The 13,208-nt window shown below is 49.3% G+C and overlaps 5 protein-coding genes across 5 annotated transcripts; 4 read left to right on the forward strand and 1 right to left on the reverse strand.

Moving 5' to 3' along the window:
• Window positions 1–2,280: 2,280 nt before the first annotated feature.
• On the forward strand, window positions 2,281–2,610 carry LACBIDRAFT_300200 (uncharacterized protein; the record flags this gene model as incomplete). The annotated part of the gene is made up of 2 exons (XM_001882814.1): window positions 2,281–2,325; window positions 2,425–2,610. 2 exons carry the CDS (start codon window positions 2,281–2,283, stop codon window positions 2,608–2,610), a joined length of 231 nt encoding a protein of 76 aa, XP_001882849.1.
• Window positions 2,611–2,819: 209 nt separating this feature from the next.
• Window positions 2,820–6,251, forward strand: LACBIDRAFT_328877 (uncharacterized protein; the record flags this gene model as incomplete). Its single annotated transcript, XM_001882815.1, has 3 exons — window positions 2,820–3,451; window positions 3,551–4,897; window positions 5,030–6,251. The coding sequence occupies 3 exons, from the start codon at window positions 2,820–2,822 to the stop codon at window positions 6,249–6,251; spliced, it is 3,201 nt and encodes a 1,066-aa protein (XP_001882850.1).
• A 3,356-nt stretch (window positions 6,252–9,607) lies between these two features.
• LACBIDRAFT_300201 (uncharacterized protein) lies at window positions 9,608–9,826 on the forward strand (the record flags this gene model as incomplete). The annotated part of the gene is made up of 1 exon (XM_001882816.1): window positions 9,608–9,826. The coding sequence occupies one exon, from the start codon at window positions 9,608–9,610 to the stop codon at window positions 9,824–9,826; it is 219 nt and encodes a 72-aa protein (XP_001882851.1).
• Window positions 9,827–9,929: 103 nt separating this feature from the next.
• On the forward strand, window positions 9,930–10,241 carry LACBIDRAFT_300202 (uncharacterized protein; the record flags this gene model as incomplete). The annotated part of the gene is made up of 1 exon (XM_001882817.1): window positions 9,930–10,241. The coding sequence occupies one exon, from the start codon at window positions 9,930–9,932 to the stop codon at window positions 10,239–10,241; it is 312 nt and encodes a 103-aa protein (XP_001882852.1).
• Window positions 10,242–10,732: 491 nt separating this feature from the next.
• Window positions 10,733–13,201, reverse strand: LACBIDRAFT_300203 (uncharacterized protein; the record flags this gene model as incomplete). Its single annotated transcript, XM_001882941.1, has 4 exons — window positions 10,733–11,221; window positions 11,446–12,370; window positions 12,426–13,114; window positions 13,169–13,201. 4 exons carry the CDS (start codon window positions 13,199–13,201, stop codon window positions 10,733–10,735), a joined length of 2,136 nt encoding a protein of 711 aa, XP_001882976.1.
• Between the last annotated feature and the right edge of the window lie 7 nt (window positions 13,202–13,208).

Here is a 13,208-nt window from a genome sequence, read left to right on the forward strand (position 1 = left end):
ATGGAAGGGGGGAGGAAGGAAGGAAGGGGTGAGGAAGGAAGGAAGGGGGGAGGAAGGAAGGAAGGGGTGAGGAAGGAAGGGACAGAGAGTGGTGTGGGGGTGTGATCAGCAGAGGAAAGGAAGGAAGGGAGGAGGGACAGGCAATGTGTGGGGCAGGCTCTGGGGAGGGGATGGAGGGGGAGAGAGTGGTGGGGACTAATGAAGGGGAAGGGGGTACTGCTGGGCCTCGTCGTCCATCGTCGTCGTCATCCTGGGTCGTCGCGTGGTTATCGTCGTGCTGTCGTCATCGCGTTGTCGTCGTCGACGTGTTTTCGTCGTCGCGTGGTTGTCGACGCGTCGTCGTCGTCGCGTTGTCGTCGTCGCGTCGTCGTGTTGTCGTCGTCGCGTCGTCGTCGGCTTGTGATGTGGCATCGTCGTCGTGGGCGCTCGTGGATGGTGGTGGGTTCGTCGCGTTGTCGTCGTTCTGTGACGTGGCGTTGCGGCGTTTGCGTGGTTGTCGTGGTGGGCGCTCGTGGATGGTGGTGGGTGCTCGTGGATGGTGGTGTCGTCGTCGTCGTCCGTTTTCGTGGATGGTGGTGTTGTCGTTGTCCGTTTGGCTGCCACGTCACCGACGGTGGTCGTTGCCGTTCGTTGCTGGGTGGTCGTTGCCGTTGTGGAGTCGTCGTCGTCGTCGTCGTCGTGGGTCGGCGTGCCGTTGTCGGTTTATCGTGGCTGTCGTGGGGGTGGGAAAGAGGATGGTTGGTGGTGGGGGAAGGGAATGGTATTGAGTTTGTTTGGTAGCGTTGCCTTTGTTTGGTAACGTTGCCTTTGTTTGGTAACAGAGGTAAAACAAACAAACAAAGGACCGGATTCCGTTGCATTCCGTTCCTGTGCATTCCGCGGATCATTCCGGTGTCAATTCCGGAATGCCCAAATTCCGCCGGAATGGTAAGGCACCGGAATGATGAAAATAGCAGGCCTCCCTGCTAAATTTCATTCCTCCGGAATCCACCGGAATCCGCAGGAATGACCGGATTCCTGCAGGAATTAGGGGGGCACTGATAAGACCTCAGCTGTTCGTCGAAAGGGTCGTCAATGTCTACAGTTTGCCTGAAGTCATAATCTCAGATCAAGATAAACGTTGGGCCACCATCTTCTGGAGATCAGTGGTCTCCAATTACGGGAGCGTCATGGCACTTTCATCTGCGCACCATCCGCAGACAGACGGTCAAACCGAAATTCTTAATGCAACCATTGAACAAATGCTTCGCGCTTTCATCTCCTCTGACAAGGAGAGTTGGTCGAACTGGCTTAGTGTCCTAGCCTATTCGTACAACAGCAGTGTGCATTCATCTACTAAATACACTCCTAATTTCCTGCTCATGGGATATAACCTGAGAACTTCAGTAAGCGCGATAATACCAGAAATCGACCCTGCTCGCCGCCCCTTCCTTCCCAGTCAATCTGCCGAGGACTTCGTTGAGGCTTTGGAAATTCATCGCAACTTCGCTAAGGACGCTATTGCCTTAGCTCAAGACCGACAAGCGAAAGCCTATGATAAGAAAAGGCGACCAGTTCAAGAACTGAAGGTTGGAGACTACGCTCTGGTTAATCCACATTCCCTTGAATTGGTAGACGTTGAAGGGACCGGCAAGAAACTCATACAGCGGATGATTGGGCCCTTCGAAGTGGTTAGTGTTTGGAAGTCCAGTCTCGTGACTGGAAAAAGACCGTAACCAGACCGGACCAAGACCGCAAAAGACCGGACCTGCGGTTACGGTCTTTTATTTTTGAAATGTAAAGACCGCAAAAAAACCGGTTAACGTGAACCGGTCTTGACCGGTTTGGACCGGTCTTTTGTAGCCCCTTAAATACCCTTTAAAACGCACCCAAGAACGTACGATTTGGTAAAAAAACGAGAGAGATATGAATTAAAATGTAAATTACTTTTGGGAATAATAGATGTACCAGACTTATTTTATAGAAGCACTAATTCCCAACGGAATTTAACGTTCTTGGGCTCGTTTTGAAGCTATTAGAGATGTTAATAAATTTACCGATTCATAATTTTAAAATATTAGCCTAAAGACCGGTCATAAACCGGTTAAAATTGATGCAGACCGAAACCGGTCTATAGACCGCAAAAAACCGCGGTCTGCGGTCTTTTTGCGGTCCGGTCTGGTCTTTTGACTTCTGGGGAAAAGGCAGACCGGTTACGGTTACGGTTAACGCCCCTGGGCATCAAAAAACCGGACCGAACCGGACTTTCAAACACTAGAAGTGGTCGAAAGAATCAATCCCATGGTTTATCAGTTACGCCTACCGGACACTTATTCGATGCACCCCGTGTTCAACTTACAGCATTTGAAGAAATACGAACTCTCACCGGATCGATTCGGAGAACATACGGAATTGCCTTCAATGTGAGACTTATGACCAACTGAGGAGTACAAAGTGGAATCTATCCTGGGACATCGCTTTGTAGGCAAGAAGAAAGCAAACCGCCGGATGTTCCTAGTCAGATGGAAGGGCTATGGGCCCGCTGATGACTCCTGGGTCTCGGAATATGACTTACGAAACTCTGCTCAACTCAAGAGAAGCTATCTGGATTCCAAAGGCTTAACTATATGATTACTTCAAGCTATCCCTGCGCTATATATATATTGAACCCTGACTCGCTCAAGGATCGTTAGTAATACTGTACAGAACTATTTAAACTCCGAAACTCCGATTATTCCATGTATACATCAACTTCAATTCTCTTTTCATTTAACTTCAACAGAACTTCGAACATGGTGTCCCGCTGCTTTCGAGCGCGATTACCCACAAGTCCGCTATTCATGGCTGGACGACTGGGCCACGTCAAAGGAGCGGATGGTAATGACACAAGACGCTACTTTCCTCGACGGAATCCAAGTTTCGCTGGTTACGATCAGATCCCTCACCTTCCTCCTCCTCCGACATATGATTTGCCTGCATCTGTTTACCGGAGATACGTCGCCAACCAAGGTCGTATGTGGGAGATAACATCACCCAATTCCCTGCAAAACACCTTCTGTCCTGGTATCCGACCTGCAAATCTAAACCTTCGAGTCCGTTTCTTCGAGGAACAACATCGACGCTATGATGGCCACATGGGGCCCTTTGACCCCACGAGGAATGCTCAGCTTTGGCTCCCAGGCAAAGAGTGGAGAGCCTTAATCATGGGACCCGCGGCGGGAAATCCGCGCAAATACCCCGAGTATGAAGTGGCGACTAATTGTTGGAAGAGTGATGCTGCCCCTGCCTTCGATACGGGACGTATTCACAACAGTTACATCGACAAGCTCATTCTACAGAATCAGGAAGTCGGCTGGAGAATGGAAGTCTTGCACAAGGAATACGTCAAACATCACTTCCTGGAACCCTCTCACAGAGCGTTGTGGAGCGCCGCCATCCGACCGGCCATTCCCACTTCAGAAGACATCGACTCGTTAAGGCAAATCAGATGATTTCCGCTCGCCGTCGATTGGATCGCTGAAGCCCAGCGAGGGTTGAAGGATAAGCGCACCTTCGTAGATTACGTCTCCAGACTACAAGCTACCCCGTTCTGGATGCCGGACGCTGATGCTGAAGTCGCGATGGCCGACGACTGCTACCTGGGTGTGTGGTTAAATGGAGCAGAAGAACGACAAGCGCGATGGTATCTAAAGGAAGGCATCCCGTGTTTTGTAGTAAGGGAAGTCACGTCTCTTGAGCGCGTTCTACTCGCTGCACGAGAGACCGTGATAGACTTTGCTGCAGGGACTAGCACATCATCCATCCACTGGACCATAAACGACTATGATTCAATGGCTATATCTCGAGGAGATTTGTCCCTATCGGACACCGCTATGATCCATGACCCAGGGTGGGTATGGCCACAAGCTGTAGTCAATAGGCGAGATGAATCCAGATCTCCTGATACGAAGTCTGCAGATAAGTCTGTGGTTGACTATGGACCCCCTCCCTTGGAGACCATCTCTATCGCAAGTGATCGAGTACCGTGGATCAAGCCTCCCCCAGTCAAGAAAGCAGCCGCAAGTCGAGCTAACGCTCCTGCTCATGAACGCAAAAGATGGATTAAGTTTGTGGAGAATTACGACCCCAAAGGATCCTTCAAGGAAGTCGGTGCGAAGAATGCTCCTGTCCACCGGACGCATTCCATGTATGATCGAGAGAAACGCTGGCATCTATTCTTCCTTCGACCACCTAAGATACCAGAAGGTTGCGTGTCTGACCCGAGCATTTTTGGCCAGCCCTGCCCGAAAGGAGTCTACAAGGGCATTAACAAAAAGCAATTTGTGCAACCTCGCTGGATTTATCAAACCATGGAGCCCCAACCAACGGATGTCGGCAGAAAAGCGCCTGTCCCAAGACCGGAAGAATTGCCGCCCTTGAGGAAACCCTCTCAGCCCAATCCCCCGCCCAATGATGACAGCGACAGCGACAACGATTACTATCCAGACGAGGGTGATCAAGCCCCTCCGGTGTTGAACGTGATAATCAACGCTGATGTATCATCTGTGAGCGTGACTACCACGCCCGCTGCTCAAATCACGGGGATTGAACCCACTGTGCAAGCTATCGAGATACAGCCCGCTGCCATAGGAGCGACTTCAGGAGTGGGGGAAGCCACCACCGAGCCTGCTTCCATTGATCCAAACCTATCTCTCCCTAAGACGAATCATATGCAGGAGGATGATGAGATTTCGTGGGGAGACGACGAGCATAACCACGATGTTATGGGTCTACAGATCCCTCCTCTCTCCTTTATGGTGGATTCAGAAATCAATACGGAAGCCGTCACTCCAGCGGATCCCTTAGAGTTTGCCTCTTCTTTCATGCTTTATGGAATACCCACATCGGAAGAGTTTCCCGTTATCCAGGACATGATAATGTCAATCACGACACGCCTTCGCTTGACAGTCAGGCAAATATTCCGAGTTAGCACCGACTGAAATCAAAGTTTTTGGTTCGAGATGGAATCCATGGAGCAAGCTCGCCAAATGAGGACTCATATGCATCATAGGCAAGAGAATGGGATAGAATTACGAGTCGCCTACGCTGATTATGAAGACTACGTGGGAGCTCTCACCCGTGCTTCCCATAGATGGCCGGACACTCTCTCCAACAATGGAAGTCAAGGTCCATCCTCGCTCCAATCGGTGGCTCCGGCAGTGAGCTCTTCTTCTCGAAGATGGAGCAGTGGGGAACGTCGGCAAACGCATGACAATCGTCGTCGATCTCCTTCGATGGAACGCTACAGAGTTAACAGAAGGCTTTCACCCCTCCCTCGGCGACAATCCCCTTCCCATTCCACCTATCGTAGAAGGTATCAACGATCCCCATCGCCTCGTCGTCGTGCTCGTTCTCCATATCGTCGTTCCAGGTCGCCTGGACCTCGATCATATCGACCTCCTGGGGAGCTAGCTACGCGACCTTCAAGGGAGCAGGAGAACGCTAGTCCTTTAACCCTCCGGAACTCCAATGCTGATGCAATGATCCACATTCCCCCTCTGCCAGTACTTCCAGGCATGCCAGCTTTTGCTGGACTACCACACAACGCCCCGCTGCCTTTCGGCGCGAATGTTGCTTTTATGTGGTCCCCCTCCGGTAATACCTTTAGCCCCGTCCTTCTGCAAGGAAATACGACTGTGCTGCCTTATCCAATGGCACCTACCGGACCAACTCCAAGTGCCCTGCTGCCTTGGCCAGTAGCCGCAGCATTGCCTACCTTGAACGTGCCGCCGTCTTCGTTGGATACTTCGAGAGGCTCGTCTACTGCGTCGCTAGCTTCAAGAATATCAGCTATGGTCGAGCTACGGTCCGATTCCCCGCCTCCAACTCCCGCACGACCAACCCTCATGTCTCGAATGACAGACCAGCTATCAGCAAGGTTGACTGATCCAGCCCCCCCAGCTGCACTAGCTGCGAGGTTGACTGCTCCAGGTTGGCTGACGCTCGCTGATCGTCTCGAAACCGCGGACCCCATGGTGGTTGACCACTCTCCCTACCTTGGCTCAGCTGCGCTAGCTGACTTCAGTACTGAATCGCTACATCCAGCAACAGCCTCAGGAAGTTCGTCTTATCATCAAGCACCCATGGATGAAGATCCTACCGATCAGGGAGATGACGGGGAAGAAGATTACAAGCGAACGAAGAGGGGGCGGCGTAGCGGTCAGAAGATTCAAGGGTACCGAAAGCGCGATGAGGAACGCGAAGAGCGGAAACGTCGGCGACGCCGTCGGTAAGAGGACTCTCTCATCATGGACGATGCTCCAATTTCACGGGGGGGCTTTGTGATAACGTGGTAGTTACCTTCCTTATCTTGCGTGACATGGGACCACCGTATTTACATATATTTTGTATCTTGTTATAATGTGTTACAGTAGCCAAATAAACCACTTGCAACTTCCACCTTAAACTTAGATGTGGAGCGGGTCACTCATATCGTTTACGGCTAGGCAGCCTCACACCTCCCCTCCAGGATATCAGAGCCCTGCGCTGGGTGACTGTGTCCCTCGTCCTGGGTCACTGGATCACGAAGGTGCGGCTACGATATCCGTATCCACGCCACGTGCATTATCACACATACCTCGTCTCTTCTCCGCAACCGTCTCTCATCTACGCCTTCGTCAAGAAGTCAAGAACAACCGCCCGGTTTCACATGATGTGTGTTGCTCTGAGGCATTTGAAATGACAGTGAAGACTTGTGAGGCGGTGCAATGGGTATCGTGAACTGGGCTGTAACAACTCTGGGTAGGCCTGTGCCGATATCACCCATTCTTGTGGGCGACCACTGTCTGTCTGGATAGGGTCAACACACATTGGTCATCCTATACTTAGTCAATTGGAGAGGTCAGTCTTGCTACCCCTTGCTCATGATACTGTGTCTAAAACACTCAAGAAGCTGACATGCAAGAAATCCGTGCCCCCACTTTTCATCACCTGTTTCTCTTTGTCGAGCAGTCATCGGCCACCCTACTACTGATCACAGGTCAATCAATGCAAGACTTGACATCGAACGACACATCCATCCATCTGTCTCTCTGTCACAATGTTCTCACACAAACGTCAGCATCACACAAGATTGACGCACACACTTTGCTCCCTTCATTGCATAGTGACTGGGTTCTTGTGGGGCTCACTGGGTGTAATTCCGACCACAGGCTCTCTTGAATGTTGGCACTTCATTCCCGGTGTCAAAGTATATATGTTGAAATGTTTTGTATGTCACAACACACTCATTGAGGAATGTATCATACGACTTGGATCAGGTTTCATACTTGGCCAAACTGTACTTGTACGTAGAGTAAATTATAAGTGAATGTCACCGAAAAACTCTCCAGAATACATCGGCATGTGTCTGTTCAATTCAACAAAAATTAGGACAAGATTCATGGAGAGTACACAGTGGAAACTTCAGGATGGAAAACAGACAACCTTGGCACTCACAGATACTCATGGCATTTTGCTCATGTGCAGTATAATTAAGGTCTGGGTCAAGTTGAATTGCACCTGGGATGAAATTCACAAATGTGCAGCTTTCGTAGGCCAGAACTGTGTTTACGGTTCTTAAGGCGATATTGTTTGCCAACCTCTGATGTGGTCTGACCTTTACTCCACAAAAATGTAAGTTGAGGCTCACTCCCCTGCACCACCTCAGAAATAACACCATAGATCAATTCTTTACACTTTCAGCTAATCAAGGACCAGCCTTCACATTTTTCCCAATGAAACTGGGCTAAATAACCTGTGAATAAGAGAATTTCACTGCACCTTTTGTAGCAGGACAACAAAATTCTTTCTACTGATGCTGGCTTCAAGAGACTACCCTTGAACCTTCAAAGTTCAAGTTCCCTTGCAGATAACAGCTTCCTGCCCAAAAACAACCCCCATCTGGGCTGGTTAGCTGAAGACAATTGGAATAGGAGTATAGTAATGAAACATAAGAATCTTTGAGCTCATCATCTGATTCCAATCTGAGAAATCGTTTTCGAATACAAAGGACATCGTCATAGGGTTTCATAGCCATATAGCACAACTTGACTTTTATTTTACAAACAAATTCCTGTTCCTGCCCATGTGGTTTGTGATTGCATGAAGACATTGTTACTCAACAAAGCCTCGCGTCTGCAACTTCGCACCACATTTGGGATGATTACTCTTATATTTAACATGCTTCAAGGTGTCACCCTATTTTTACAGATAAAATTTTGGTGATATCCTGTCGACGGTGATGGCAAAGCACTGAAAACAAATGAAATACCTCTCTTTTTTTAACAGACGACTGTCAGCGGCCATCATTCTTGTTGTTTTCCTGTTAACTTCATATATTGAATTGAAAAAATAACAGGTATGCAAGGAAGGGAATGAAGTAGGTGTGGGTCCAAGGTCTACCCATGATGGGAGGTTTAAATTATATGAGAAAATTCTGGACATGTAACGCACGTGCAAGGTGTTCTTGCAGGAGGTGCACCCGTTGCCAAGGCGTGGCCTCTCCCTATGACCTGTTATAAAATTCTCATGAAACCCTAGAATACTGGCAACCAATGTTTTTGATTTTAGAGATTAACTAAGAAGGGGGGTATAGTATTGGAATCGTGAATAAACCATCACTATTAAACCTCAAGATTTTGTTCCATTGCAGGTATGTATTTATTATTGGCAAAGATACTGAAGTTTTCCAAATGAAAGCCTACAAATCGAGCAGGAGGCATAGCTACTGGAGCTGGGAAACAGGCGACGAGCGCCGCGGCCGCTTGTCGCGCCGCTTGCGGTCTGTCACTTTGATGATCAGACTATTTTTAGACATCAAAGGAAGCGATCACTGCATCAATTTGGATTTGACGCATAGTGATAGAGCGGGAATGACAAGAGGCGTCAGATCTGCCGATCTCGGACGTGGGGGGAGGGTAGGGGACCCCCCCCCAAATAAGGAAGGACGGCATGACTCGGCATGAGGGTAAGGCAGGAATCACACAATCAATCACTCCCTTTACACATTCTTTGCAACACCTAGCACGCGTCGCTCCTTGAGACAGGCCCTCATTGACATATCCTCTCAGCCATGGCACATCAATACTGTATATATTGTATCACCCCATTTACCTTTACCTACAAATGTTCATATCAATCCTTCAAACATCCCCCATAATTTGATCGCCTTTTTCGACAAGGAAAACTTACCCCTACTCGAGCAAGGCAACGCTTCTAAGCTTCAATACTCGTCAAGTTCTTTGCCCCAGATGTAACAAATATATCAAACTCGGGCATAATAATACTTTCAAATCTTTTCTTAAACATCAAAGTGGTAAACCATGTAGAGTGGACTTCGCTGGTACGTTTCTTTCTTCCTGTTGTATCTCTGTAAACACATCTCCGTTACCTTTCTCACTATCACTGCGTCATAAAAGACGCTCTTCTTCAACTCAAATGTCCTATAACAATGATGTTTTTCATTGATACCATTCTCTACTAACACACCGTTGTCAATACCTAACTTGCCTATCATTCTTACCAGTAATTGGTCTCAATTACATCTAATATACAATATTGTCGCCTACACTTCAGCTGGAGCAGCCGAGCAGCTGCTTGTGATCCCTTGATGATCCCATTGATCCCATTCCTCCTGCCGCTGACATGCCGACCATCGGAAATCACCGTTGTCAAGCTCGCGTGGCAAGATCACACGTCCAAGATCCACCGATCTGACACCTCTTGGGGAATGACCCCCAGAGGCCAATTCCTACCAGCCAAAGAATTGGCCTCTGAGGCCTTCTGTCACTCAGGAGTCAGAAGCGTCAGGCCTGAGGTGCTGCGCTGAACATTCATATCTAGTGCTGGTCACTAGATATACCAAGCAACACAATTCTCCAACTTTTCTCTCTCTCTCAGGCTATTAGTTATCCCCACACGATATTCGGATCATGGTCCAAGTCAAGCTCACTGCTGACCTCTTCGCTGCCATGTTCATCCTCCCCTTCGCCATCATCGGAGCTCCTGCTCATAACTTTTACGATCGTGAAGACCTCGATTCCAGCCATGTTCGCCGTGCTTGGTTGACCAGATATGATGTCTCTGGGTGCACCATCTGGCACCACCCCATGCCAGATCCTTGTCATCTATGGGCGAATTGCGGTTGCACTGGCGTGGGCCTCTTCAGTTGCCACGACCAAGTGAAGGTCAAGAACTGCAAACATACAAGGGGGTGTGGGTGCGTGGCGCTAATACCTCCATGACACACGACACTGCGCCTATGCCAACTAAATCCAAGGTGGCTACGTGGTTGCTACGTGGTCCGTTCTTTCTATTATCTCCCTTCTCAACTTCGTCACTAATGACAATTCCTTCAGGCTGAACGACAAGTAGAAATATGTCATACGTAGAGTCCTTGAAATGACCAACCATATATCGAACAGTGATTCTGGGTTGAACTGAACGGTTGTACCGCAACAACTGACTTGCCACTCTGAGATCAAATGCCTCGACAATCACTGTGAACTTTGTTCGATCATTTCCACTGAGTATCCAGGAGAAATCCTGAATTGCAGTTTCTAAACGAAGAACGGTATCAACGCGTTGGAATCACAACATGCTTGCCTCCGTCGTAAAATAAGAAGTCTATGGACAGTACTATGTACAACATATTATCTAACAACTGAACGAGTGTAACAAGCTGGTATTAGAAGCCCCTCAAAAACAAAAACAAAAACGACCTTCCTACTGTTTGTTACACAACACCCACCATCCCCTGTCCCTGTCCCTGTCCCAATCCCTGCCCCAATCCCTGTCCAACAATTGCAACCCCCTGCTGCTGCCCCGTAACCTCCAACTTATCAGAAATCGTCCTAAGCAAAATCAACGCCCCCTTCATCCTCTCCCAAATCGTCCCATACATCTCCGCATTCTGGTCTTTAAGCAGCACCTCGACGCTATCCCTAAACTCTTGTATCAAAGGCTTGACCGTTGCGCGTAGGACGTCTGTTAGTGGGTCTTGCAGTGCTTGAACGAGGTATTCTGATGTTAACGACGGGGATGAGGTGGAGAAGAGGGAGGAAGAGGAAGAGGGTAAGGATAAGGAGGTGGGGGTAGGAGATAGAGGTGGAGATGGGGGAACGGTGGTTGAGTTTGTGTATGCTTTCATGGCTGCTTCTAGTACGCGTAGGGTTTGTGTGTCTTTTTCGCGGGCTTGTGTGTATGTGGTGAATTGTCTTTGGAACTGGTGGATATATCGAATTGAAAAATCAGTACCAAACTCTGAATGAGTGGAAACAAAAGGAAAACGGTCGTTGAAGAGAAACTTCAAACAGTCATTGAAAAGAAGATCAGAGCGGTCGTTGGAGAAAAACTCCAAACGGTCGTTTGAGAGAAACTCCAAAATGGTCGTTGAAGAGAAACTCAAAACGTCCCGTTGAAACGAAAGAAAACCTCAAAACAACTCACCACCTCAAACCTCTCCAAACTCCTCTCACCATCCACCTTCGCCTGCGCAAGCTGCACAGTCAACGCACTCTCCTGCTGGATCTGCTCAGTAATATACCCCGACAATTCGCCAATATCCTTCCCCGCAATATCATTATCCTCAATAAGCTTGTCAAGGTCCGCTCGGATCCGCTTCGTGGTCGTCCTAGTATCGTTACCGTCGACTTCACCGTCCTCCGCATTGGGATTCTCCTGAGCAGCAGGTTCGTCTTTCTCCTCTTCCTCCTCACCACCACCAACACCTTCCACCGCCTCCTCAACAGCACCACGAAACTCCTCCATCCTCTCTTCAAACTCATCATACCGCGCATCAAGGTCATTCCGGATATTCGAAAGCGTCTCTTCAAGATCCACAACGCGATCAAGCACATACTCCAACTCTTCATGGTTCGGCACACCAACACGAATAGGGGGCGGCGGCGCGTCATCGACATCCATAGGCACACCACCAAAACCAAACCCAAACTCCCGCTGGTCGCGTTCCGCATCGTGTAGGACCGTCATGGGGGGAGGCTTCAACCCCAACCCGGACATGTCACCCAACACTCTACTCATCTCCGCTGTAATGCTCTTCAACTCCTCAACGTATTTCTTCACTTCATCGTACCCCGCTTTATCCCTCTCCTCTTTGTCTTTGTCTTTATCGTCATGACGATCTAAAGGAGGCCAACAATCACTCCCTACCAACTTTTCGATCGAGGCATCGACGGCTTTTTGCAGGTCGTCCCTGCGAGATTGGAGGTCCGTGATCTCGGCTTGCGCGCGGAGTTGGACGTCGGGGGCGAGGGAGGGGAAGTAGGTTGATTGGGTTATTGAGAGTGCTTGTGAGAGGTTTTCGTCGGCTTGGAGGACGGATTCTTGGGCTAGGGCCGAGTCTACTAGACGTCTTTTTTGTGTTGTTGGTTGAGTGGCGAGCCATGAAGAAGAGGAAGAAGGCTCACTTTATTCTGGTCTCCCAAACGTCGACTTTCGCTTGAGATTCAGCGTCTAAAGGCTCTGGTGATTCTACCATCGTGGTCAACTCTGGAAGAACAGGGAGTGGTGGTGGCGGTGGAACAGGTGCGTCGTCCGGCGGGGGCATAGCAGTTGGGATATTGGACGAGGAAGGGGTGTTTGGGACGTAAGTCGCAGAGTGCACCGCAGTAGTACTTGAAGAAGAAGGATGCTCAGGGTTGGCGGGAGCCGTCGTCACAATGGGCCTTAACACAGGTCTTTGTATTGCAGAATGAGAATCCATGACAGAACCCGATTTTGATATGATTGGCTTTATATCTTGCTCGGATTCCAGAAAGAGGTGTCGATCGACATTCATCGTGGTGGTGGTGCCTCGTCTATCGTGAGAGAGAGATCGAGTATCGCTATGACTCGTCGACGCAACGCTATCCCGTCGTCCCCGTTCCCTTTCCCTTTCCCGTTCCCGTGCACGATGTGAGGGTGGTGGGGATGGGGACCTTCGTCTCCCTCTGTCCCGGTCGCGGTAAAAAGACGAGCTACGCTGTTCCTCCTTCCACCCGGCCGAATCTGGGACTTTGAGTCTATCCCAGTCGGGGTCAGATGGATGCGCAAACTTGCAGAGGCTGGCACGACGTGGACATCCGATATCGATTGGAGTTCCGTCGCTCTTGAAGTACTGAAGAAAAAGGGTCAATTGAATTCTTTAAAGGCACCTTTGGACGTAATGTACCTTGCATCTTCGAAATTTCTGGTGCAATGACATTTATTTG

The sequence above is a fragment of the Laccaria bicolor genome, genomic scaffold, assembly GCF_000143565.1.
Source record: "Laccaria bicolor S238N-H82 LACBIscaffold_18 genomic scaffold, whole genome shotgun sequence".
Classification (NCBI taxonomy): domain Eukaryota; kingdom Fungi; phylum Basidiomycota; class Agaricomycetes; order Agaricales; family Hydnangiaceae; genus Laccaria; species Laccaria bicolor.